This window comes from Chionomys nivalis, chromosome 1, assembly GCF_950005125.1.
Source record: "Chionomys nivalis chromosome 1, mChiNiv1.1, whole genome shotgun sequence".
Classification (NCBI taxonomy): Eukaryota; Metazoa; Chordata; class Mammalia; order Rodentia; family Cricetidae; genus Chionomys; species Chionomys nivalis.
In genome coordinates, this window is record NC_080086.1 from 168,937,832 (window position 1) to 168,965,259 (window position 27,428).

General features: G+C 44.9%; 1 protein-coding gene across 2 annotated transcripts; it reads left to right on the top strand.

Moving 5' to 3' along the window:
* Positions 1-271: 271 nt before the first annotated feature.
* Slc35b4 (solute carrier family 35 member B4) lies at positions 272-27,428 on the top strand. 2 transcript variants are annotated; one of them, XM_057770083.1, is made up of 10 exons: positions 272-529; positions 6,942-7,055; positions 10,802-10,904; positions 12,016-12,065; positions 14,762-14,843; positions 15,060-15,120; positions 17,003-17,112; positions 18,431-18,506; positions 19,443-19,518; positions 20,477-27,428. In XM_057770083.1, the coding sequence occupies exons 1-10, from the start codon at positions 453-455 to the stop codon at positions 20,721-20,723; spliced, it is 996 nt and encodes a 331-aa protein (XP_057626066.1). In that variant the 5' UTR covers positions 272-452; the 3' UTR covers positions 20,724-27,428. The 2 variants fall into 2 exon arrangements, with proteins under 2 accessions (XP_057626066.1, XP_057626075.1); XM_057770092.1 differs by lacking the exons at positions 12,016-12,065; positions 14,762-14,843.

A 27,428-nucleotide genomic window follows, 5' to 3' on the forward strand; every position in this document is an offset into this window, starting at 1 on the left:
AGAAATTTCTGCATTCTCTTAGTTTCAGGAGCGTTGTTTCAGGTGCTAGAACGCTCCAATGAGTAGTTGCAGGTCTGTAATTCCAGATCCCCGTTCAACTGGTCTGGTAATGAACACGGAACTTCATTTCCCAGAAGGCCGCGCAGCATTCGATCACGCGAGTCTTCGGGAAAACTTGCCGGTTTTTTCCACGCCTGCCGCAAAGGCGCGCGGTATGCTGGGACATGTAGTCTGGCCTGCCCTTGGACGCCCCCTCAGATGAATGGGACCGGGGATGACTGAGAACTACAGCTCTTGGGCTGGCTGCGTTGGTGGCAGCCGCGGAAGAAGAGTGGACCGAGACGGCCCTCGGGCAACGAACAGCGGGCGGTGGTGATGTTCAGTGAGGACTTACTAGGGTAGCGATCTAGAAGGGCGCTCTGCGCGCTCGCACCCTGTGCCCCCCACCGGCCATGCGCCCAGCCTTCGCGGTGGGCCTGGTGTTCGCAGGCTGCTGCAGTAATGTGATCTTCCTAGAGCTGCTGGCCCGGTGAGTGACCCTCGCGGGCCGCGCCCGGGCTCCCGGGGATGATCTGGGTTGCTCACTCCGTCCACCTCCCCACTCCTCTACACTGGGTATCCCCGCTGCCCCGCTACTCTGCAGCCCTGGATACTGCTCCATCCCTTAGCATCTAAGTGACAGGGACACCCAGGATGCTGCTGTCGTCACCTCGATGCCACACTTTGGGAATTTGATGCTTGGAGACTTTTTTCCACTTGACTGATCCACGGTCGTAAGGAGCTAGTGGCAAAGCCAGTTCTTCCGCTAAGCCACCTTCTCCCTATTACTCATCCAACTCATAGTACTTTTCTCCGTCCAGTTAGTGAATGACACGTGCGTGTCCGGAGCTAAGCCTTCTCACATGCAAAGCAGTCCAGTTTTGTACACGTTCCAAAGAAAGTTTCGTTTGTGTGTACCGACATGTCCTGCAAAGGATTTGCTTTTATTGGTCGTAGAGATGATTGTGAGGACTTTACCCAAACTCACATGCGAGTGATGTGGAGCAGATAACTACTGGGCTGTCATTATGGTCCCTGAGCATTTAGCTTATTACAGGCTTTAATTGAGAAGCGTGCACATTGAAGTATAGCTTGAGAATGACTACAGCACTTTCCCAAAGGGAACAGGGTTGGCTTTGTGTTGGTGTCTTACAAATAATGTTGGGTAATAGTGTGCAAAGTTCAGTGGGCAGAAGTTAGAGAAGAGACAAGAGGTGGAGTGGAAAACACTTAGGACTGAATAGCTCAAGTTAGTAATTTCAGGTTTGGCTCCCTTACCCTCTGGCAATACAGACTTTTCCAGTTCCTTAACTTCTCTGGGCCACCTTTTCCAGGCTGTTCACTAAGACCTCAGTACGGTAATAACTAAGGACACATTCTGGGTCCATTGACTCTCAGAACAGCCCTGTGTTCTAGGGTTACATTGTTTGAGAGTGAAACAATGTTTCTGCAAAGTTGGGTGGTCTTTTCCCTGCTTGTAAGTGGCAGAGCAAGAAATGGCCTCAAGACGTTTGTCTAACTAAGCTCCAAGCCCAACACATTTCCCAGCTCCCCTTCATTCTTTAATCTGAGCGGTCCATAGTAAGATGTCTGGTAGAAGTGTGTTTTTATTTGATACTGTTGGCTTACGTCCTTTTGAAGCAAGCGGTTTACTTCAGGTCAACTCTGTGTGGGTTAGTCATTGCTGTTAGCGAGCTCGCCATTTTGCTATGCAGAGTGTTGATGAAGATCAATTATTTGCCTTGGGAGTGGTACGGAATATGAAAATGAAAGGGAAAGTTTCCGGCTGTAGGCCTGATACATACACTTCAAGGGAAGGAGACTTTGGAATTTGATATATATTAATATAGTTTTAAATAAAAAGGTGATATATATTCAGGCCAGCTATAGAAACAAAGTCAGATAATTGCATTGAATATGGCATTAAATTAAGTGGAGACTGTGTGCACTAGCTTGTGAGCTCTCAGCTAAAGTATGTGATTTCACCCATCAAAGGTGTGAGAGCCCGTCATCCCCATGGGTTCTGCTGGGTTGAGTGAGATACTTGTGGACAGCCTGTTGCACACTGATGCTGACTTCCCCTGTCTCCCTTACAATTTTGTTTCAGGACAGACACACCTTGTATTTTTGGGATGATCCAGGAAAGTTATGAATAAATTTACCTTTATAAAGTCTTTTCATTTCTTATAGGAAAATTTATTTGGAATTTTATTAGGATTAATTTGTAAATGAATCTGATTCCTTATTTAACCTCTTTTTCCCCTTGTAAATCTGCGTTTTGGTGTGCAATTGTGGGTTTTCCTGCATTGGTAAAGAAGTGGGCTCTTTAACACAATGCATAGTACATTAGATGACAGCAGCTTATTCCTGGTTTGTTTAGGCACACAATAGCTTCCCATTGTAGAGCAGGAAGATTGGACCTGATTAGACCAGAGGGTATTCAAAATTCCTTCTAGATAGGATCTTGAAATCTGTGACTTTAATCTTGAGGAATTACCGTAAAAAGCTCATTAGAGAACAGAAGCTGGGCTTTCTAAATGGTGTCCTTGGAGCCCTTAGGTGTCACTCTAAATCAAAGGCTGACGTAACTTGTTGAGAGAAGGGATTATTGAGCCATTTTCCCCCAATTGGAAAACAAATTCAAGTTCTTCTTGCTGACTTTCATAGACCTCTAATTGGGACGAATGATAAATTAGAAACCCAGTGCATTGACAATTCCACAGTAGTAAGTGAGATCTTGGCTCCCTTCTTAAGGTGCTACTGGTCAACCTTCAAAACATAACACACATGTATGTTTTATATATGTGCTGTATAAACCTTCAAAATGACACACATGTATGTTTTATATATGTGCTCTATATATATACAGACACAGAACGAATGAAGCAGGCAAGATACTGTGTGTCTTAACATCAGGATAACATCTGAAAGATTTTATTTTTCCCCTTTAATTTTTCCATCAAGAACATGACTTTGAACTAAATAAGGAAGTTTTATGTCCAGGAAAGAAAGAAACGAGGTGTGAACCATCTGCCTAATTCATTCTCTTCAAAGTTGTTTTTTTTTTTTTTAACATTGAAATTTGGGTTTTTGCCAAAGAAAATCCCAAGTAAGAGAAGCTGTCTTCAGTTGATGGTTAAGTCTTAAAAAATAAAGAGAAGAAAAAGACCCAGGGAAAACGTTTTAGGTTTTTCTTTGGAAGCTTTAAAGTGAATTATTCCAATTCACAGAACACCCCCCCCCCCCCCGCCCCAGCTGTGCCAGCAGCGTGTCCCTAAAATGCTCTCTGCACTAGCTTAAAGAAGCATTGGTCACAGGATCGTGGGAATACATAGGGAGGCTTAGGCATCCCATGGAAAGAGAAAAATAGAACAGAATTATCAAAGGACCTGATGGGAGGGAGAACAGGAAAGGGATTCCGTGATTGGGGGGGGGGGAGGGATTTCTTTTTGATAATATATCAACCTTGTTCATTTGCCCTGAAGTCCTACTTCATGGAGTACCATGTGACCTTCATGTCTTTAGTGATAAAATATGGATAAAGGGGAAACAGCAAAGATCATCTGAAGGATACAATTGTAAATTTTTAAAATCTATTACACAAATATTGATATCCTAGAGCACATTTGCTTAACGTGAGGCCTCCCCACCCTCGCTGACTTGCTTGAGTGAAGGCCAGACTCTGCGTCCCAAGTGTGTGAGCACACAGGTGAAAGGGACACGGTCCACCTTCTGAACATTTCACGCGGACTGTGTTCTTGCTGCCCATGGTTCACGCTTGGCTCCCGTGTGCTTTTTTTTTTCCCTTCGCTTGAGGACGGAGATCCAGGTCATTCCCACCAGGAACTCTTCCTGATTCTCTGCACAGTGGCTTCTCAATAAGGACCCTGTAAGCTTTGGCCTAGGCCTTTAGTAGAAAATGGCAGGGAAGGCTAGAGAAGTGTTGGTCCTTCAGCATGGGGCCTGCCACTTGACACATGCCTTCCCACTGAATTCTCGTGGCAGCAATATAGTTTCCATCTTATACAGGAAAGAAAAAGGGTGTCCGATGTGATTTTTAGAAGGATAACTGCTGGGCCGAGGACCTACCTCACTGGCTAAAGTGCTTGCTGCACAAGAGTGAAGGCCGGAGTTCAGATCCCCAGATCACATAAAATACCTGTAATTCCAGCCGGGAAAGGCAATGACAGGTGAACCCCAGAGCAAGCTGGCTATCTCTGTGAGCTCTGTCCTTGATCGAAAGAGCCATTAAGGGTGGTTCTGGACATCAGCCTTGGCACCTCAGGCTTCTACATGTGCATGTACACAAGCACACCCCCACACGTGCACACCCATATGCACACACGTGCACACACACATGCACGCACACCTGTGCTCATAGATGCGCACGCGCACACACAGGGGCGCAGGGGAAGGGCAGCTGCATTGGACTGATGACTCTCAGTGTGTAGGCTTGTCTTCATCCTGGTTAAGTTATGTGGCGGCCACTGTTAGGTGCTTTTCTGGATGCTGTTCATTTACACAGCAATAAACCAGTGAGACAAGCACTCTGTTCCCATTTTAAAGAAAATTGGATTTAGGAGTTGATTAGCTGCCACATCACACAGTGAGTGACAGAGGTGCTCTTGCATGTCAGTAGGAAACAGTGTGGGGGCCGCAACGAACACGGAATACACACACTCTTGCATGCAGAAGCACAGGCACACCTTTTCCCACAGGGATGGAATAGGGGACCTTTAAGAGAATAGATTCCCAGGGCCCCAGCCCAAGACAGTGAGATCAGTACTAGGAGAAGGGTGAACCTCTCCTCATTGTTCATTCATTCATTCAGTCATTCATTCACAGTCCTGGAGATTGAACTCAGTGCTTCCTGCATGTGGGCAACTATTCTGTAATGTCACTAAGCTATGTCCCTAGCCCCTCTACTTTTTTCCCTTTTAATTTTTAGCCAAAGTCTCCCTGAATACTGCCTCGCCCACCCACACTGCTAGGCTTCCATGCATGCACTGCCACGCTCAGCCTGATCAGCCTGATCCATGGGTTTCTGAAGACCAGCCAGGACAGAGGGGACCAGCACTGCTAGGAAGCATCCAGAGTTAAAGTTCTGTTCTCTTGTACCGACTAATGGTTTTAATTAGATTCTTGAATGAGATGAATGTCTTACACGATTGTTTATGGATTGCTACAAAGTTTAGCCTTTTCCCTTGAACCCAAGAAAGACAAATTGAACTGCATCTAGAGTCATAGGTTTCAAGAAACCTTCACAAGCTTAAGTACAGCCCTGTGTCGCTTTGAGCCAGTGAGCCTTGCTCTGGGAGTGCTGTGTTCCTTGGCCATTTCTATGCATGTGGGGTGTATTTACGGATTTGCACTGGGGATATAGCTCAGTGATAGAGTGCTTGCCTAGTTTGCTGATTAGTTGTGTGTGTCAACTTGACATAAACTAGAGTCATCAGAGAGAAGGGAGCCTCAATTGAGAAATGCCTCCCTAAGATTGAGCTGTAGGCAAGCCTCTGTACAGCATTTTCTTAAGTAGTGATTGATGGGGGAGGGCCCAGCCCATTGGGTGGAGCCTCTCCTGGCCTGGTGGTCCTGGGCTTTTTAAGAAAGTAGGCCATGGGGAACAAGCCAGTAAGCAGCACCCCTCTACGGCCTCTGCATAAGCTCCTGCTTCCAGATTCCTGCCCTGTCTGAGTTCCTGCCCCGACTTCCTTCAGTGACAGCAGTGATGTGGAAACATAAGCCAAATAGACCCTTTCCTCCCAGCTGCTTTGGTCATGGTGCTTCATCGCGGCATCAGTAACCCTAACTAAGACACCTACCGTGTTCAACACAGCACCTTACTGTGTATCTTGCCATTAGTGTTTAGTATTCACAGCACAAGTAGGGAATGGAGTTGGCTTTAATAAATAGCCCTGTATTAATAGTATTAATATAAAGCTGCTTTTAAAAGCCTGTTCAGTGGGGTCAGGTGGGTGGGAACGATGAAGATAGACTCTGAAGCCAGCACTAGTCCAAGGGGCAGTTTTGATGCACACTTGGATGTCTTCAGTGATAGAACAGAGCTGGGGAGTGGTTCGAGAAAACTGTCAGCGTTTCACAAGACTAATTTTCAGAATGCTCAGGAGGGATGTCAGAAATAACTTTCATACTATGGCGTGCATTCCTAATAGTCACTCTGGAAGACTCCTGGCTCTTCCATAGAGCGCTGAAGAGGACCTGTTGAGTTCCAGGAATATCTCTTGACTAGCTAATGTCTTAAAGACACACGTAAGGGTTGTGGAGAACCGCCGTGTGCTACAGTAGTATTTCTCAGTCATTTTTAACTTACTATCCCCTCCCCAGAACCCATTTTCGATGGTTTTTCTTAATCATACTTCCATAGATACACAATTATGTTGATCTGTGTACAGATATGTATCTCTACCCTATTAAAATAGCAAGCCTCCTTCCAATCCCCAGAACTATTTATTGCTTTCTGGGGACACTGTCTAAAGTCACTCCCCTATCATCAAGTGACCATTAGAAATAGATGAACATTCCAGGAGAATTCCAGCATGATTTTGTCCTTGACTAAAGACCTTTTGAGTGTGTGGGGGTGTATGTGAGTTTACTTGGAGATTTCCTGCAGCTAACTAGGAAAGCCATCTCATGTTTCTGTCGGTGAGAGAAATTCTCACGCAGGGCCTGCTACTCCAGGAAACCCAGACAGTAGAGTTGGGCATTCCCTGTGACACACAGTGTCAAAGTGTGTGACCCATGGCATGTGAGAGCCAATATGAGGAAGGACCGAGGCTGCAGAAATCTATCCTGCTATTTTGGTGCCATAAATATAACAGGTTGTGGTGCATTTTATCTGAGTTTGTGCCTTGTGTTTTTCATTTCTGCTCTTCACTATCCAGGAAGCACCCAGGATGTGGGAACATCGTGACATTTGCACAGTTCTTATTTATTGCTGTGGAAGGCTTCCTTTTTGAAGCTGACTTGGGAAGGAAGCCACCAGCTATCCCATTAAGGTATGGCACATTGAAGACTTGCTGCGTCCTTTAAGACCTAGAAGGTGGAGCCTGGACAGAAAGTATGAGGCACATGTTCTTCAAGTTTAGGTTATGGGCGACAGTGGCGCCATTAGTTTTATGGATTGCATTGTTATGCTCTAGAAACCTATTTTTAGAATAAAATCCCTGCCGTAAATAGCTGTGATGGCAATAAGTGTGTGTGTGCATGGTAGGGTCAGAAGGACGCGGGTGACCTCATTCTGACAGTCGTGTCTTCGTCCTCTGTGTTGGTAGAGTTATTGATTATGCTAAGAGCAGTATTATTACACATTGTGAAAACAGCTGACTCTTGGAAATGAAGAAGCAGTGAGTATACAGCCCGACAAATTCCTGAATGTCACCGAATTGTTGCTCACAAATGGGTAATTTTATGTTGTGTGAATTTTGCTTCAATGAAAGGAAAATGATTGACAAGCTAAGAAAAAATTGTTAATGCCAGACTTCTGTTCATCAGTCCGGGTTTGCCCTAAGTATCTTCACACAGGGCCAAATACAACAATTTTATGTTGGAGAGGCTGGAGCTAGAGGTGTCCTCCCCATGGCAAGGGTTTAAGTGGTGTCACTCAGTTCCTTGGGGAGTGACATTCCCAAGTAAATGTCCCCAAGTGCTCAAGCTCATCCTTGTCCGTGTTCCTCCACTGCCTTCCAAAGTAGCTTGCTGAGATTATTAATATTGTACCTTAGAGTTTCTGTTAATGTAATACTAAATATTTTAATTCCTACTATTGGGTTTAGTATTCCCGTAAACTTTTCTGTTCCTGCAAGCCAGCATGCGCATCATGGCAGTAATCCCACCATTAAAAACAAAACAAAACAAACAAACAAACAAAAAAACTCAAGCCAGGCGGTGGTGATGCACACCTTTAATCCCAGCACTCGGGAGGCAGAGAGGCAGGCGGATCTCTGTGAGTTCGAGGCCAGCCTGGTCTACAAGAGCTAGTTCCGGGACAGGCTCCAAAGCTACAGAGAAACCCTGTCTCAACCCCCCCCCCCCAAAAAAAAACCCTCCTTTCCCTTATCTGCTTTTATGGATCAGGGTATTTGGTGAAAACATAATGTACACACACACACACACACACACACACACACACGAGCACCCTTGCTAGCTAACCTCTGTCTCCTCCTACCCGTGCTTCCATTTCAGACTCTATTTTTATTTATTTTTTTTTTCTTTTTCAGACAGGGTCCTCTCACTATGTAACCCTGGCTAAGCTGAAACTTACTCTGTAGACCATGCTAGCCTCAAACTCAGAGCTCACCTACCCCTGCCTCCCAAGTACTGGAATTAAAGGCTGGCCTACCTCTGCCACCTTATTACTGCACCCTGTCCCTCATGTTGCCTTTTGTCCCCCATAATCTGTCCTAATTGTCATATCTCCATCATGTCCCCTTACAGTGACTATTTTATTTTCTGCATGTGAATTAATAATCAAAGTTTTGCTCAGGTCCTTCATCCCCCACAAACAATTTGTAGTACATGCTATCTGTCTTAGTAGCTACATGGAAGAATTAATTAACCTGGAAGACATTGATAAACTCTTTTTTCCAATGGCATCTGTCAGGGACCAGCCTCAACAAAAATACCATTCTCCAGAGTGGAGGCGTAGGGATTTATAAATATTAAAGAATACGAAGATGTGAACGAAAATAATAAAACACAGAAACATATAGGATACTATCGGGAGGGAATTTTTCAGTGAGTACTGAAGATTTGCCCGTGTTTAATTTCCCACTGGTTATCGCACCTCTGACCCCAAAAGGTAGGGGTAAAACAAAAGATTGCCTTAACAGACAAACTCCACTCACGCCCTAGAGCCCTAGACTCACGCCCTAGACCAAACCCTCCGCAGACAAACCTTTCCCTGGATGGGATCCCAAGTTATTTCTATAAAGGGAACTGGAACTTAGTTGGAACCTTAGACTTTCTTTTTAGGTAGGAACCAACTACTTCCCTGTTTCAGGAGAAAGAGGTCTTGGCAACTAGCCACACCTATTGACAATAGCCTTGAGAGAGCAGATCTAGGTGGGGCCTTTGTTTGAGGTCGTAGTGTGATAACCTTGAAGACCTAGAAACAAGTCCCAACCTCTCTTACCTTTGGCCTCTTTGTGCCTCCACAGGCGGGCTTCTCGTGAGGAAATTTGACAAGAAGCCTTGTAAAGTGACTAGAAGTTGTGAGGAAGCCGTCACTAGTGGTCTTCATGCCTGTAGCACTGTTCTCTATGTTAGTTGTCAAGTTACTTAGACTCTTAATGCAGCCTTGGCTTTGTCTGTCCAGCTCTGTATCTAACCAGAAACAATAGAGAAGATGATGTGGGGGTCACTGTTGTTTTATTCTTCTTAGACACAAAACTGTTTATAAATCTGTTCCCAAGGTCGAATATTTTATGAACAATACAAAACCATTGTTTACATTTGCTCTAGATTGTCTAGGCATTTATTTAAAAATTTTTAAAAAATATTTTTGAGTGAATCATGAAATTGCTGTTATCTAATCCTTTTTGACTTGCAAAAACATGAATATGGTTTAGCTTAATATTTACAAATGACATCTTGAATATTTTCTAGATCAAGATGAAAACATACAAATATAAAATTTTTAATCCATTTACTTATTCATAGTATTCATTTACTTACTCATTTATATGTGTCTTTTCTAAGTCATGATTATAAGATTTTTTTTTAAGACAGAATCTCATTTTGCTGGATGTGGAACTGAGGATGACCTTGAATTCCTGATTCTTCTGTCTCTAAGTGCCAGGATTACTGGTGTCTGCCAAGATGCCCACTTTATGTGTCATTGGGGGATCGAACCCAGGGCCTCATCCGTGCTAGTCAAGATAGTCTTGCCAGTTGAGCTACATACATCCTTAGCCCTTAGGGTTTCTTTTATTTCTATTTTTATTATAAGTTTAAGACTTATGAATTCTTAAGTGACTAAGTCTCTGGCTGGTCTTGGTGGCACATGTCTTTAATCCCAGCACTCAGGAGGCAGAGGCAGCACACCCTGGTCTATATAGACAGTTCCAGGCCATTCAGGGCCACAGAGAAAGACCTTGTCTTAAGAAAAAAGAAAGAAAGAAAGAAAGGAAGGAAGGAAGGAAGGAAGGAAGGAAGGAAGGAAGGAAGGAAGAAAAGAAAAGAGAGAGAGAAAGGAAGCAAGACTGATTTTAAGTATAAGTCCCTACAAATCAAGGACTATCCTTGATTTTAGAGTCTACTGGTTCAGCGTATGAAATAATTTTCACAGTGGCTAGGCTAAACATGACAAATCTTTGAAATCTGTTTTTTTTCAAAATTAAGAAAAATAATGCTGTATAAATATACACAGAACACATTAAGGAAATTAACCATTTTCAGATTCTCCAGAGGCCTATGAAAAGTATCTACAAAGAACTAGTACATTAAAAGGATTATCTGTCCACTTAAAATGTCTTACTATGGATTAAGTTTGTAAATCCTAGTTATAATTCCCTTGAAAAACATTCAAGTGTTTGTTTATACACATTCAGAAATTTGAATATTCCCCATGCTAGTCTGACTCAGGGAAGTATGCAAAGATGTCCTTACTATTTGACTTTATGTGATAACGATTCTCTATACTCAATTAACAGAGAGGAAGGAAGCCAGGTGACTTTTTAACCAGGTATATGTATTTCTATACAAAAATTTCTTGAAAAGTGTCTTGTGTTCTCTCTCATTGCAGGTACTATGCCATCATGGTAACCATGTTCTTCACTGTCAGCGTGATGAACAACTATGCCCTGAATCTGAACATCGCCATGCCCCTGCATATGATATTCAGATCAGTAAGTGCCAGCTCGCATGTGTGTCCTCTGAAGAGCATGGTGAGGTGGGCAGATCGAGCATGGGCCAGAAATAGCCAGTCTTATATAGGAAGTCAAGTCTAGGGCATAATGATAGGTTTGCTTTGAGTCTTTGAACAGGATAGGAAAGTGGTAAGTGAATGGCTTACTATTATTTATCTGAGGTCTAATATATGACTAATAAAAGTAAAATTAAAATTTCTCTGGGAAATAGATTTACTTCCTATTTCCCTCATCTGGCTTATTTTGAGCTCACACTTACTACTGAAGCTTTTCTTTATCCTCACCCCTGCCTTGCAGCTTTTGCTTTGTAGTTCAGGCTGGCCTGGAACTCTCCGTCCTCAGCCTCAGCCTCCTGAGTGCTGGGGTTATGGGCTTGTCCCATCACACGCAGCAGGACAATGTTGACAAAGGGGATTTCTCTCAAATTGATAACCCATCTTCTTTACTTCTGTGTGATGAGCTCTCTTTTAGCTGGTGTATAAACATGAGCAGAGTGTGCCCAGAAGAGCGGGCACGCCATCAGGGAGTATGTAGGTGGAGGTGCGGCAGACTGCAAAAATGGGTGGTGGTGGAAATGACATTATCTTGTTGCCTGAGACTTTTGTGAGATTAAGTGTCCTATGTCTATGGGGCTTGCACGAGATAACCGTAACTCTTGGGGTGACTTGGGGTGACTTACAAAGCACCAGCACATAGCCCTTCCATTAACTCTTGTTGATTGACATCTTTCTAGGGAAGAGGGAGAGCCCTGCATGGCTTCTTTCATTATGGAGGTGGGAAAAACTCAGCACAAGTTCTATTCATACATTGTGATCTATTATACATGAAATAGGTGAGAGTTGATGGAAGTAGCTCTAAAGTATCATCTAGCCCTATTAGTCATGCTTTTGTTAGGACCAATTAATCAGAACTGATCTTTTTTCTCACTGTATCTTGAACTGATTTTTTTTTTTAAATTTCTCATGACAGATTTTTTTTTTTTTGGCCTCTATTCTTTGCCTTAGTGACTGTTCATCCTTCCTCCCGTGTTTCCCCGTGTCTGTTTTCTTCCCTGGTGCACTGAGACAGTCACCCCTGTCTTCTTTTGCAGGGCTCCCTGATTGCCAACATGATCCTAGGAATTATCATTTTGAAGAAAAGGTAACCACACACCTCTGTGTTTTGTATATGGATGTGATATTCCAGGTCACCTCTGTGGACTGGACATCCTTTCTTTTCCCACAGTGGGTGAAAGGCTGCTCTAGCCCATCAGCCTTTCCCTGACTTCTTTCTCTCAGAATCCTAAGGCAGATGAGCAGGCCAGGGGCTTTTCCTGTGGCTTCCTGTGGGGCTGGACAGCTCTTGTTACCACTGGATCTTCAGTGCCTTGTCAACCTATGAAAGCAGTTGACATGAAATTTACTGTGCAGTATGATCACCAGTAGCCACATGTGACTCTACGTGTGGACTTAATTTTCTAAGTGAAATAAGATGAACTATTTTCTTACTTTTACTAGGCACATTTTAAATGCTAAGTTGCCACATGCGGCAAGTGGCGACCATACTGGAGAATGCGGCTATGGAGCATTTCCAGGGAGTGGTCAGGGAAGGTCTGTGGGTTGTCCTAGAAAGTGCTTTGTTGTTTATTTTTATTCTTGGAATTCCTGGGGCTAGATCCCAGGGTCTCATACATGCTGCGAGCTTTCTTATTAACCTGCATATTCAGCACACATAAGGTACTCACAGTGTACTGTATGTAATGAACTGGAGAATAATTTTATATGTGAAGAGAGTTTCTGGTATAGGCCCAGATAGACATGAAGAAGGAGCAGAAGGTGTGGGGTTATTCTTTGTAACTGCTGCCATCAGTGTGGTTGTGGTAGGACTGGGGTGGGAAATGGCAGGAACTGCCTGGCATGCTTTTCCAAAGTACCCACCTCTCTCTTGAGTCTCAGCCCTTACCACTGAGGGAAAGGGGCATTAGGGAGTCTACAGGACTTCTCAGGGGAAGGTCATCTTCGTTATTAAACCAAATAGTGCCATTGATGCTGTGTTTTCAATTGTCTGGTTTCTGGTCTCAGGATTAGGGCTCCCTTGGCGTGGGAAGAATCTGCTGATTCAGGGAGGGAACCTGAAGGGGTTTTGTTTTTGAGATTGTTTTTTGAGACGGAGCCTCGTTAAATAGCCCTGGCTGGCCTGAAACTAGAGATGTAGGCCAGGCTGGCTTTGAACCAGAGAGAGTTATCAGCCTCTGTCTCCCAAGTGCTGGATTAAAAGCCTGTAGTGCCATACTGTTTGGCTAGAACCTACAGTTTTTAAGCACTAAGGGCTGTATCAAAACAAGGACAGCCATCCTATCTTGCTAGACTCCTTGTGTGTCCTTTATCTCTGGAGGCTGTGGAGCCCAGTGCTGCTCCTTGTGAGCTCTCCTCAGCCCTCTCTGCCTTTGTGCAGACTTTAAATGGCCAGATGTTTTGTTGAAGATGAAGACTGTACTTGGTTGCTAGACTTAGACTTCACCTTAGAGGTCTGGCTTTCTTCCTAAGCTTTGGTGTGTGTGTGTGTGTGTGTGTGTGTGTGTGTGTGTGTGTGTGTGTGTGTGTGAACTGTCCTTTAAATTTATGAAGTAAAGTCTCCTGATACAACCTCACACTGTCAGGGGCTCTGCTCAACACCTGTTTTCCTTAAGAGTTTTGTTGGAATCTGTTACCTTGGGTCTGAGCCTTTGACCATTCATAGAACAGAAATTTCTCTGACTTTTCTATATTTACTTATTCTTCACTTCCCTCCTTTCCTCCCTTTATCCCTCCCTCTATGGTATCCATGATCAAACTGGGGGCCTAGGAAAATTTCCTGCTGCTAATCTCTGATTCAATTTTACCTTCTTATTTTTTGAACAAAGTCCTTTGGAGAATTTAAAGACCATGTCTATATTTTTCTGAACCATTATTTTGGCTTAATTTTTAAACTACTTCAACTTGATGTTTCTGCTGCACTTTTGCTACACAAGGTCTTATTAGCATCTACTAACTATATGCATTATGGTAATTTCATACATACATACAAATGCATTTTGATTATATTCATCCTCAAGCCCTCTTGCCCTTCTCCCACTCCTGCCGAGCCTCTGTTCTTCCCAGCCAGTCCCCCTTCCCTTTGGTACCCCACTTCTCTGTAGTAGGCCTCTCCTGCATCCCTCTCTCAGTGCCTCAGCCAGTCTGATCAGCTCTGATGAGGTATTGTCATCAAAAGATACAGTGTCCTTGGGTAGAAAAGAAGTGATGATTCATTCTGCAAGTTTAATTTCTTTTCATCCTTCCTGGGGCCTTTCCCTTGATTACCAAGGCTCTGAGGGGGATCATAATGATACCATTTTAGTTAATGGGAAATGTCACTATGATGCTGCCCTTGGCTCTACAAATTGCATATTCCTCCCTTTATCCCACTGTGCCGACATTTTACAAAATCATTTAAGTTATTCAGACTGTTTTTAAAGAAATACCTTCCCTGGAGAATGGACATTATTCCCCAAGTTTTAACTCTTGTCATTTGTCCCTGATAATCTGTTGTTCCTCTTGAATGGTGTGCATGTTAGGACATAATTCTGGGCTCTTAGGATCGGAGAAGCCACGGGTGCAAGCGAAGATTGGGCAGACTGCATTGGCTTCTGGAGAGCTGAGTTCAGTGTCATATGACATCTGGTACATGTATGTCTTCTGATTTTGTTTACTTTTTCAGTTTCTGATAACAGCCTGCTGGTTGACACTGTTGGCACTACAGTGAGAACCACGTGCTGCCGACTGTAAGTCCCCTTCCGTGGTCCCCTCTCCTAAGGCGTTCTTACCCTTGTTTTACAGATACAGTATATTCAAGTACACCTCCATTGCCCTGGTGTCTGCAGGGATATTTATTTGCACGTTCATGTCTGCAAAGCAGGTGGTAAGATTCGGCTTCAGAGCATTTGTTTTCTCTACCTGTCATCGGGCCCCATTACCAGGTACCTGTAAAGAAAGAAAGGGGTCAGAGTGCTTGTGTAATACAGGAACTCAGCTCCGCGAGAGTGGAAGGAAGTGGACAGCAGAAATGTGCCCCTTGCATCTCGGATGTTGTTCGTGCTTCTGGTCCCTGTTCCTAGTATATTTTCTTATTTCCTAGACTTCCCAGTCCAGCTTGAGTGAGAAGGATGGATTCCAGGCATTTGCATGGTGGTTACTAGGCAAGTACAGTAGTTACAAAAAGCTAATTACCTCTGCACTTTTCTTTGCTGAGTTTTCTCCTGTGGGACATGTTTCTTGGCAAGAACTTGAGGCTAAACAAATTATGCCAAGGAGGAGAGTGACACCTGGGACCAATATGTCTCTGAACCTTAGTGTTCAAAAAATTAAAAGAGGGCCCTGCTGTATGTGGGTCCATGTTTCCAGGGTTGTCACTGGCACAGAGAAAAGTCTGCCGTTCTCCTTAGGAGCACCGTGTGGAGTCTTCTGTTTCCTAGTGGCCGGTCCGCTGACTAGAAGACCTTGCAAAAGAAGGGCGACTTAGAACTCTTGATTGGGTTTCCCAGGGACACAAGGGCTTATTTTCTTCTTAAGTTCACTGCTCCATATGGCAGTGTTCCCAAATCAACTCTCGGGAGAATTTTTAAAAATACAAGTATCTCTGTGTGGAATTAATTAGGCAGCTCCTACAGAGCCTCGTCCTCGCTTGGATTTGGGGGGAATGTTTGCAGGAGTAACAGGAGTAGATTCCCGCTGTTTGGGTGGAAGAAAGTAGCAGCGAAACCTTGTGTCCCCTTATCTTGGCTTTGAACTTTAACCCTTTAGCTTGCTGAAAAGGTCTCTGTACTATGGGGAAAATACTTACCCAATGGGAAATTCTCCGAGATATGAACATACTACTCATAGGGAAAAATTAATGTCCAGTAATTTTATACCCTCGTAATCTATTAGTTAAAGAAAATCAAGTACAATAGCTTTTCATTTGTGACAGGATGGTAAATGGCACTGCCACTCTGTGAGGACACAGTGACAGCCATTTTCATAAAAGCCATTGGCAGAGGAAATCGATTGCCTTTCTCCAAAATTATTGTGTATTGAGCTTTTTTAAAGGTCCTAAAGTTTTTTTTTAAATACTTGACTCAGCAGTTCCATTCATGAAAAATTATTCTAAGGAAATAATTAACATTTTAGGTATTTGTGTATATCGATTTCAGTGAAATAACTGGAAATCTAACTGCTCTCATTGCAAGACATTTAAGTGTGGTACAGCCACAAGATAGGGTGAAGTGTCGATCCTAAGTCACATGTTGAAAACACATTTAATCCGGGGCATAAAGGAAAGGCTCAGAAGAACCTCATGAGAAAAGCACGGTATAACAGACATATGGACAGGTATCATCCTCTTTTTTAGATTGTTGCTACCTTTCAATCCATGGCTGTCCTGTCAGGAATTGCAGCTCCTCTGCCATCAGCAGCGGTTAGGCCACAGGAGCTGCAGCCTGAGGGAATAGAATTCCCTCAAGCACAGACTCTTTCAAAGCTAAAGGGAACTTCACCAAATCTCTGTCCCTCCCCGTGAAGAACTCAAGGTTTAGAGGTTGAGGTGGAAGCCTGCTCCTCAGAGAGGCTGAAGAGTAAGCAGTCACCTCCTCTCCTTGCGTCTCTCCAGAAGCCCTCATGCTGCTCCTCAGCCCCCCACCTCCATCTTAAAAACCCTCTCCACCTGGTTCCTCCCTACCACTTCTGTCAGCTAGTTGCTGACAGGGCCTCCTGGCCGTAGATGAATTTTATCTACTCAAACGCATCTTTGCACCATTAAATAAATGTCCCAGAACATAAACAAAAGTAATACACCTTAAAATAATATTCTACAACAGACAGTCTTACCCTGTCTTAGTATACAGAAATACATATAAGGGTGTGGAAGTGGGAAACTGGAGAGGGTTTCATGGTGGCATTGTGGTTTTAAAATTTACATATCCTATGTGATAGTTACAGAACTGTAAATAATACTGTCTCCTTAAGAAAATATGTCAAAAAAAAAAAAAAGAAAAAAGAAAATATGTCAAAAGGCATCTTGTAACTGACCTTTGTTCTTTTTAGGCATTGGAGCACTGACCTTTGCCCTGCTGATGTCAGCGAGGATGGGCATATTCCAAGAGACCCTATACAAACAATTTGGGAAACACTCCAAGGAGGCATTATTTTATAATGTAAGCACCTTTTTTTTTTTTGTTTTGATTTTTTGTTTTTCGAGACAAGGTTTCTCTGTGGCTTTGGAGCCTGTCCTGGAACTAGCTCTGTAGACCAGGCTGGTCTCGAACTCACAGAGATCCGCCTGCCTCTGCCTCCCGAGTGCTGAGATTAAAGGTATGCGCCACCATCGCCCGGCTGTAAGCAACTTTTTGAACCCTGCGAAGGTGAAAATTTCTGATTTATGCTGTGTTATGCCGAATGAAATCTTAATGTAATTGACAGATTGTGTTTTTGTTAGTAGCCAGCCTTTAGACCAGTAACTGAAGTGCGTTAGGCAGGGGCATAATGTGCGTTTGGAGTGAGTTATTCATATGAGATGATCATGATCAACCACATAAAACATTGAAGGGTCAAGGAACCAAGGCCCACAGAGATCCTATAGGTAAAATTGTTAAGATCAATATGGAGAGCCCAAGGCAAGAGGTCAGGAGTGTGGACATCAGTGGGGCAGCTCAGGGGTTGGGTCTTGGGGGCCTGAGTTCCCCAAGGGGTTTTACTCATATGAGAGTTCAGTTCACCGCCTGTCCCTGAGCTTCTTCATGTTAAGGGGTGACCCACACTCTCCCCTATAGCTCTCCTCTGCCCCGCCCCTCCTTTATTGCTATTGAAATATGCCCAGTGAGCTGCCCCCCAAGGCCAGGGGTGAGATGGTGAGACCGGTCCCTCTGTGTGCAGTTAATCCAAACGGGCAGTTTGACACACTAACTTGGAGCTAGAGTTTGTAACTAGGGAGTTTTAGAAAGTAAGCATTTCATTTGGCTCGTATCTGCCACTGAGAGCAAGGCCAAGCATGGTGACGGCTCAGCAAGGGTCACGTGGTGTGATCTCACATTGCGCTGCTGTAGTGAGGAGAATGGTAGTCATTGGGTTCCTTACGTCCTCTTCCTCTTTAGTCTCATCTCATTGTTTGTTTCTCCTTGACCTCAGATTGTCTTCAGTCTCTTTTTGTATGAGCTTCTAAATTTTTTGAAGTCTTTGTGGTCCTTGTAATTTTCAAATCCAGTATGGAGCAAGTCCTTTCGGGCAAAATGACTGTGTGCTGAAGCCCCCCTTTCCCTTGTGGAGGGGAGGATCCTACTTCTTCGACTTTCTCATTGGTGACCATCAGACGCCATAAGATGTCACGCCATGTGATGTCAAGGGCACACAGGCCCTGATACGTCTACCTTAGGGGGCTAACTTGCTTGTCGGCCGGCTTCAAGTCATTGTGAAGCTACCCTAACTGTTCTGGAATAGCTTCATCTTTACCTTCATGAGATCCCTTTCTTCCCACAGCACGCCCTTCCACTTCCTGGTTTCATCTTCTTGGCCTCTGATATTTATGATCATGTCGTTCTGTTCAATAAGTCTGGTAAGTCTGGGGTCACGTTTGCTGAGGCAAAGCTTCCGTTTTGCAGTTGGCTCGAGTACAGCTTTCACTCATGTTTATCTGAACCTTAGCACCTTCCGGGTGTCCGCATGCTGCTTTGAGTCAGTGGTTGCAGCAGCAAGGGCCTTGATGGCGCTTTCCTATGCCCTGCAAAATAAGGCGGTCCTTTCATCTTGAGAATGCAGATGAGTAGTAGCAGCCCTCAGCCGGACCTGGAGCTGGTTAGGAGGCAGCCGGCTGTCTCTGTGTCTCTTCTGCCATGAAAGGCAGAGCTGCTCGCAGATCTAAGCTGCCTCAGCACCAAGCAAGAGGGAGCAAAATGAGGACAGGCCTTGCTTCCTAGCTACAGATTATATAATTGAGATAAATTCATTACAAGCAAAATTAAATTAAACAAAAGAATGTATGAAGGTAAGCTGCTGCTTTTTAGAGGGGCTACTGGGGAACTGGGTGCTAGACAGTCATGTATACAGTCTGATCGTCAAGAGTGTTTCATAGACAGGCAAACACTTAAGAGAAACCTTCCTCGAATCAAGACTTTATGGTGCACACCCCGCAGGTAGTAGTGCATGTTGTACTGTGTTGGGCCTGCTCTGCATATGCAGTATTGTGTCTGTCATTTGACCTAAAACTGTGTAAAAGTCGGTGGTATGTAAAGAGCCCGCAAGGCCCTGACTTAGAAAGGGCCATTTCTCGTTATTTCCACCGTAGTTGTGAAGAACCCGGAGTCCCACAGAGCTCTGACTCTTACTTAGCATAGACCGGAATCAAGATGAATAAAGGGATGTATGGACCACCTTTTTTAAGGGAAATAATACCACTGTTCCTATTACTGTTGTTACCTGTATAGCCTTGTTCAAAAGATGAAAGGTTTAAGCGTTCAGCTGGCATGACCGTTTCCTCTCTTCACCTCTGCAGAACTCTATCAGGTTCCTGTCATCAGTGTGGCTATGCCCATCATGTGGTTCTACCTCCTCATGAACGTTGTGACTCAGTATCCTTTTGCTCTTTTATTCATGTCTCCGTGTTGTTTTCGCAGAGGAATGGTCATTCTAACAATGGGGGGGACCTGATTTTGGGGTTTGCCTTGACTTCTGTAGTGAGCTGCAGACGGATAGATCCACTCTTGAAACTTCTTTGTAGACGGGAAAGAGGCTATAGTGATGCAGCTCAAGTAGGTCCCACAAAGGAAACAGGACTCCACGGATGGTTTAGAGCCAGTCATGCCATGAGATGAAATGAGCTGAGATTCTATAAGTTCCTGGTGTCCTAAGACACTGTTTGTTATTTCATGACTATTATAAGTCACTGCAAAGTTCTGAAACAAACTTCAAATTAAGACTCATTTAAAAGTAATTATATTAAGCCGGGCGGTGGTGGCGCACGCCTTTAATCCCAGCACTCGGGAGGCAGAGGCAGGCGGATCTCTGTGAGTTCGAGACCAGCCTGGTCTACAAGTGCTAGTTCCAGGACAGGCTCCAAAACCACAGAGAAACCCTGTCTCGAAAAACCAAAAAAAAAAAAAAAAAAAAAAGTAATTATATTAATAGAAGGATCTTACCGTTCTAAAAGTTGTGATGTCTTTAAAATATTGGAACAAACTGAGGTTGCCTGCCTCCTTCTGAAATCACCACCTGGGCTTGCTATACAGAGCCCCACTTTGAAGGAGAGAATGGAAGCCTGAGGACAAGACGGAGTGAAGGTGAGCAGGACCACCTTTGGGAGGGTGCCGCTCTGGCCTTGCTGTGGAGGTGGCCTTTGGTATAAACTGTAATGAAAGTCCATAGTAATGGGCTGTTAGGAATGGCAGGGCTGGGCTCTTTCAGGAAGTTTTACTGAGGAAGATTCTCAGAGTGGCTCTTCGTGTTCTCTCAGCATGTCAGGGTGAAGGTGGGAGTCGCACCTAAAGCTCCCTCCCTGTTTACAGAGAACAGCCTTAACCAGTCCTCCAGATACGTGTGCATCCGGGGTGTGTTCATCCTGACAACAGAGTGCACCTCGCTCACCGTCACGCTGGTTGTGACTCTGCGCAAGTTTGTGAGCCTCATCTTTTCCATCCTGTACTTCCAGAACCCGTTCACTCTGTGGCACTGTCTGGGCACCTTGTTTGTATTCATTGGGACCTTAATGTACACAGAGGTGTGGAAGAACCTAGGGACCACAAAAAGTCAGCCACCACAGGATGACAAGAAGGACTGAGGTCTGCCGGGGACAGACAGGGCAGTGTTACGTGGTGGAGGCCTCGGGCGCAGGTCTGGTCATCATTTCACTTGGTTAGTGCGAGATTACCACAGTATTGGACCCAGCCGGCCAGAGAATCTAGGAAGGATGAGACGCATCTGCTTTTCCTGGCCGCCAGACAGCGTTCGTAGACTCTGCATAGGCATCCCTGAGACAGAATAAACAACACAGACAAGGCTACCAGGCAGACTCTCGGGTAGCCTCTGCATTTGCTTTTTCTGTTTGTGTGCCAGAACATCAGAACCACACTTGTTGAATTCCAGGTCCTCCGAGCCACTGGTTTTCTACCCATGTTGCTACTGACGGTGTTATTGTGACAGCCATTACCCTTCTGTAGCTGTGTACCTCTTTCCCCATCACCCCTCCACATTTCAGCACTTTACAGTGTAGCCCATGTTCCAGGCACAGTCGGGCACCAAGTGATCCACTGGGCATGTGACAAATTAGACCCTGGGGTTGATGCGGCTGAACTCCCTCCAGTGCAATGGGAAAGAGGCGGAGCCCCGGTGATGCATGAGCTGGATGCTGCTGATGCTGGAGCATCACTTTATTATTTTAATCAGTGCGAGGACCACATGCTTCCTGCACCTGCTGCTTTCGGCTCTTAGAGCGGTCCCGCAGCGCTCATGGCGTACTAGAAAGGAAGAAAGGTTGGGAGTGGATTGAGAAGAGGGAGCCCTTTCCATCCATCTCCCATATGAAGCTCCTCAGCCGGTTACAGACGTGGTGACGGAAGCATGGCCCGGCACAGCTCACTCCATCAGTGCTCTGAGAGACAGTTGTCCCGTGAAGCCACAACACACTCATTTTTCAGGTGTGTCTGGGACAAGCTTTAAGGCCCAGTATTTAGAAGGCACCTCTTCCTGTCACTCTGAGAGCCGCCACCTGTCAAATCACTGATGAGTAGATTGATACATAGGTGTGAGTGTGATGTATGGATCAGGTCAAAGCCCGCTACCAGAGTGAGGTCTTATTTTCCTGTAGATTATCAGACTGTTCCTGATGGGTGTGGGTAGGAGGCTGTGTGTGAGCAGAACATATTTCCATACAGAAACACGCCTCCTTTCTGCTGATTGTTCTGAAGGTCTGATTTTCCTGTCATGGATAATCTTAAGACTGAGTAACCCTGTCAGATAGCACATGTGTGTGTGCGCGCACTTGTGTGTGCCCTCAGCTGGACTGTATGTGACTGAAGAGCGTGTTGTTTTAGTTCCTCTTTTCTCCACTTAGACCGAGACCCTCATTAACCCTACCTAGCTGTCGGCTCCTCGGCAAGCAGCTAAACTCGCTGCTTCTCTTGCGTATAGACAAAGGCCTTTCATCCTTTTGCTATGGGCAGACTGTGCTCTTAAACTGAGACGTGGCTCTCCACGTCTCTTAGACTCACTTTAGTTCTTTATCCCATTGTCTGAAGATTCTTTGATGGGTCTGAACGGCAACAGTAAAGAGTAGTGCCCCAATCCTCCGGGTCCCTGGGGAAGGCAGTTAAAACTGCCTTGCTTTTTTGTTACATTAATTACAGGTACTGATTCTCCACCTAAGTCCCCAGGTTTACAGACTGATTTGTCGTCCCGGCCATTGACAACTTCCCAGTGCTGGTAATGCTCTATTCACAAAGACGCCGAATTAGATACAAACGCCATTCATGGACCCAGAAACTCCTTGACTGCTTTGAAATATGTGGGGTCTCTTGGCCCAGCCTTGCTATAAATACCAAGTGTTAAATGTCCCCTTAAAAGGCTGGAATAAAGTGGTCTCTCCTTCCTGTGTAACAGGAGAATCTGCCCCTGAGGCTCCATTCTGATTACTCCTAACAGGACCGAGCCTTCAGCTTCCCTGCGCTCTCCTGTCCATCCCGTGAGAATGATGCAGTTTGTAGTTACCTGAGACTGGCTGATGCAGACAGGATTGAACCGGAGCCGCCATTTCAGAATGTGTGTCCCTCTTAATACGAATACTTTGTGAGTCTTTAATGGAGATGCAGGGACAAATAAGAGGTCAGAGTACTCACAAAACAAAATGTTCAGCTGGAAGGACAGAGCACACAAGGGCCCCAGCCTGCTTCCTCCTACATGCTAGTTAGATAGAAGAAAATGGATTTAACAGACACTGCTTACACTTTTGTAGAATTGCTTTTGTAAAGTTTTTTTTTGTTTTAATTTTCATTGTATATTTTCATTGCACATGGGTCCTGTGGGGGACATCTTCATACAACTGAGCTCAGCCCCCCCCCTCTGATCCCCTTCCTCCCTGCTGTCCACCCATTAGGCCCCTTTCTTCCTCTGCACAGTTTTGCTTCTGCCTTCAGATCACATACACATCCGTGATTTTCTGTCTCTGCACAAAGTCTAAGAACTGCAAATGAGAGAACAGTCTGATGTCTGTCTTTCCTACCCTGGCTGGATTTGCTTACTAGGATTCATCTCCAAATCCATTCATAAAATCATTCTTTAAAAAGCTGTTCCTCTGGCCTGGTTCCTTTTTCCATGCAGATTGTAACAATTTTAAAGAAGCAAATAAGGCATCTTATCAAGGCCAGAGTCACTGGATGTAGAGATATGTATGTCTACTAAGCATCCTTGTTCTTTCAGCTTCAGAAACATCATGTAGTTTAACTCAATGTAGAGCTTAAGACGTAAGCGTACTTTAGAGCAAGAGTCCGCTAGCACAGGACACTAGCCAGGAAATGTACTGTTTCTATGTGCCCACGTAACAGCCTGCCTGATTGGTGTGTTTGCTGAGGTGGCGGGAGGGGACGGTGGGTGCTTGAGTCATATTTAATCCCTGCGTCCCTATAACCAGCATTGTTTTGTAAATGCTATCTTTATCACTGTTATTGGAAACGTCGTTTCAGTTTCTGAACTTTTCTCTTGCAGTACTGAGGGTCAAACCCAGGCTCCATACATATTGTGGATTCTTTTGTTTTCTTTTCGTCCGACTAAAACAACCAACAACACACTAGCCAGACGTATAGTTTAGTAGGTGGTGGGGTTTGGTGTTTCCTTTCCCCTTCTTCCTGCCTAGTTGACCAAAGCACAACACTGCAGCTCCCTGCCAGGGTGGTGGGTGTCCCCGTAGCTCCCTCTTCTGGTCTGGGAGAAGCACATGATAGTTGCAAGGGTTCTCAACCTTTGTACCCCTCTTTCTCCCTTCTGGGGCCGGGCTTTGGTTTTTGCAGTTTTCTTCCTAGCTGTACCCCGGTCCCTTACTGCACCTGCATTCCCTTTGCTGTTCCCTACTGAGCAGTACCTGTCATTCTTGCTCATGCCTCTGTTCTTTGGGGCCTCTTGCTATCGTTTTAGGAGTTTTATAAGTGTTTCTATCTGTCCAGCATGTTTTATATAGTGTTCCTGTAAGTGCTGCTGGAAAAGTGCAGTGTGTAGGGAACATGGCAGTGTTTAACAGGAGTGTGAACACGGAAGCTTTGTCTGAACCGTCTGCATATTCTTTTCCAGCCCGAGAGCAGAGAATCCCTGCTACCTGTCCCTTCCTACTTGATTCCTTTTAGCCTAGAGATGGGGAAGGGGAAATGCAAAGTCAGGGATAATTCTAAATCAGTGAATTAACTGTGGGTGGTGGAAGTGATGTCGGAGAACCAGTTTGAGTGAACCTGAGCAGGTGAGACACGTGCGCTCGGAGAAACCACATTGTAAAGATCTGAAACTAAGGTCCTCTCTGTGCCTAGAAGTAGATAGAATTAGGAGGAGTTCTGCTCCTGCTAGATAAACAAAGCGTTTTGGTCTCAGTTGGCTTTCTGCTGAAGTTGTTGACCAAATCTTGTCTGTGGCAGTTCATGCTAACACTGAGAGAACTGCCAGTGTAGACGAAATGTGCTCATTTTCCCTATTGGTTGGTATAGTGCTTGGAAATAAGTACGAACAATATTTGAGTACATATTCAAGTCTTGGAATATATCTGCTATGACCAGAGCTGGGGTGGGAGATCGATGCCTCTCAACTTTATAGTGTATTCTCTCTTTCTAGAAGTTTCCTCCCTGTAGACATTCTAGGAATGGAAGGGGCTGGGGAGCATGCATAATTCATTTCTGAACTGCCAGCGCCTGGCATAGTGTCTGACATGTGTTACATGAGGAAATGAATGCTTTCCAAGGCCTCCTCCTCACTCTTCATAACGGTTCCTCACAACTGTTCCCAGTTCTCATTAGCTGGCTAGTAAGAAAGCCAAGGAAAGGGACATACCCCCGTGACTCCAGCCATGAGAAGGAATGGGGGCTGTTACTGGAGATGGGTGTAGAGTGCTACCCTGCTTTCGGCTGCCTTGATGCCGGGTGGTAGGAGGGATGAGACTGGTGTGTGCATTACCATGGAGAATTGATGCTCAGGAAGACGCTCACTAGGAGCTCGTTACAGACTCCTAAGGGTTTTGAAGTGGCTTCCTGGTGACCGCCACACTCCCATCTCACAGCCACTGAAGTCTGTTGCTGCCTGCTGCCTGGAGAGCTGTGTATATTTGTCTACACTGAGTATTACAGGCATTTGCCTGGAGCTTTGCCTGCAGAATCACCAGCAAGAGGCAAGCAGTAAAAGAGCCAGAGACAGAAAAGGCCTGGTCTGCACTTGAACACATGACGCCTTTGACAGATTGAGTTAATTTATATCTTTTCTGGTGGAAGGTAGACTCCTCAAGCAAAGTAGGAGGCGGCCTTGTTTCCCAGCCACACAGAAAGCCTTTGTGCTTCCTCACGATGACGAGCATTTCTGTGCTGTTTGCCTTCTTTCCAGAGAATAGCCTCAGCCTCCCCAAAAAGGGTGATTTGAAAAGTAACAAATTATGGAAGTGAGGATCTCATTCATTTAGCCTCCGAGCACTTCGTTGAGTGTTTCATTTTAAGAACAAAGACCTGAAAAGGAGGGAGCCCGTAGCAACCATGTGTGTAGAACAACCAGAAGACATCAGTGAGCATTCAGACTCAGAGCTGTGTCAATATCAGACATCACTCCCAGCCTTATGAGATATTCGAGCAGTTAAGGGGGAAAGGAAGGTTCTTTGAATAAAATGCTTTGCCGCACTGAATGTGTCTGTTTACCGTCGTTTCCTATAAAGAGCCATTTGTCACCTCTGAAAAAACTCATCAGACATCTGGTTTTTATCTTGGATTTGCAATCATTGTTTCTTAATAAAAGTGATAAATCCCTGCAGGTGCATCCAATCACCATTGCCTTCAGGGGCTTGTGTGTGGTTCAAGAGCGCTCCGTTCTTTTCTTGCGTGTGGTGGGACGTTCCACTGTGGGCCATTGTCAGCAGCTGATGTCGTACAGCTGGACCAGGAAGAGGCCCCTTCCTAGGGTACTGCCTGATTCCGCTTCGCAAGTTTAAAGTAGATTGGCCAACCTTTGGGATCCTAGAAGATTGTGGTAGCGTCTGCGGCCAATTTCTCCAAAATGTTGATTTTTATAATTCTGTGTGACCAGCCCCCTTTCTCCATAAACTGCATGACTTTTACATAAGTCTTTTACACAGAAGTCACACATGCGCCAGGTGGCTTGCCATTCTGTCTGTTGGTAGTCAGGCTCTGCAGTAGCATGCGAGTGCAAACAAAAATGCAAGATGCTGCTAGAAACGGAGCGTGAAGGATCCCTCCTCTTCACAGCTGTCATGGGTCTCTGTCAGGCAGAAGCAGAGGAGGGGTTGTAAGTAGTCCCCAGCCTACAGTTTTGAACTGGAATGACCCCGGAGTCCCCGCATGCTAAAGTCACACAGGCATAAAGCATGTTGAACTCTATAGAATGTTCTGATCTGCAGGCCTGAGAAGAGGCAGCTCTCGAGATGGTAGGTTATGGTTTGGTTCAGCCCTTAAGTAACCCGTGTGTTTTCATGAGCCGAGTGCTCTTTTACATGGTGCCCTGTGGTTCTGATACCAGCAGCAAAACAGTTGTTCACCTGCACAGATCTCTACCCCAGATGCCAAGTCACCAGCGCTTGGGAAGATGTCACAGAGACCAGCTTTCTAGGTCCCCCTTCTTACACGATCATTCAAGCACCTATCAAAAAGAGTGCATATCACTGAATTTTCTGTTCATGTCATAAAGTCTCTTTCCCAGGAAAAACAAACATGTGGCTGTGCAGGATTTGTCAACAGCCAAAGCTTTTAGCGATATTCTTTATCTGCAAATTAATGTAGTCATCTCGTCATTAAAATGAAGCTATTTTAGGTGTGATTGTTTCCTAATCAGCACTAGCATATGGCTTTGTTACCACACACGACTGTGAAGCACACACGCGCTCGGAAGTCAAGTGAGCTCATAATGATAATCGCTGGAATTTATCATGGTGAATGAAGTGGATTGCACAAACACACATCCGTGTGGGGTTGCCAGAATCTCTAACATTGGATTTTGATAGTTATATAATGCAACCCCCATGGGAAACCAGCAGTGTAAGGGAAATTAGTTTTGTTTGACACACCAGGAACCTGAGGTGCCCAAGAACACCTAACTTACCTCAACTGTCCCTGTGTTAGAGCTGGGTTTTGAGCTGTTAGACTCCAGAAGCTGGGCTTTCTGTACTCTGCCACCTCTAAAGTCCCAGAAATGAGAGATCCCTGTCTGCCTCTACTCGCTGGTATAAATCTCCATGTGCTAAATGCCGGCAATGCACCTCAACTCTTCCCAGAGGATTGGCTTTGCTGCTCCCAGAGCTCAT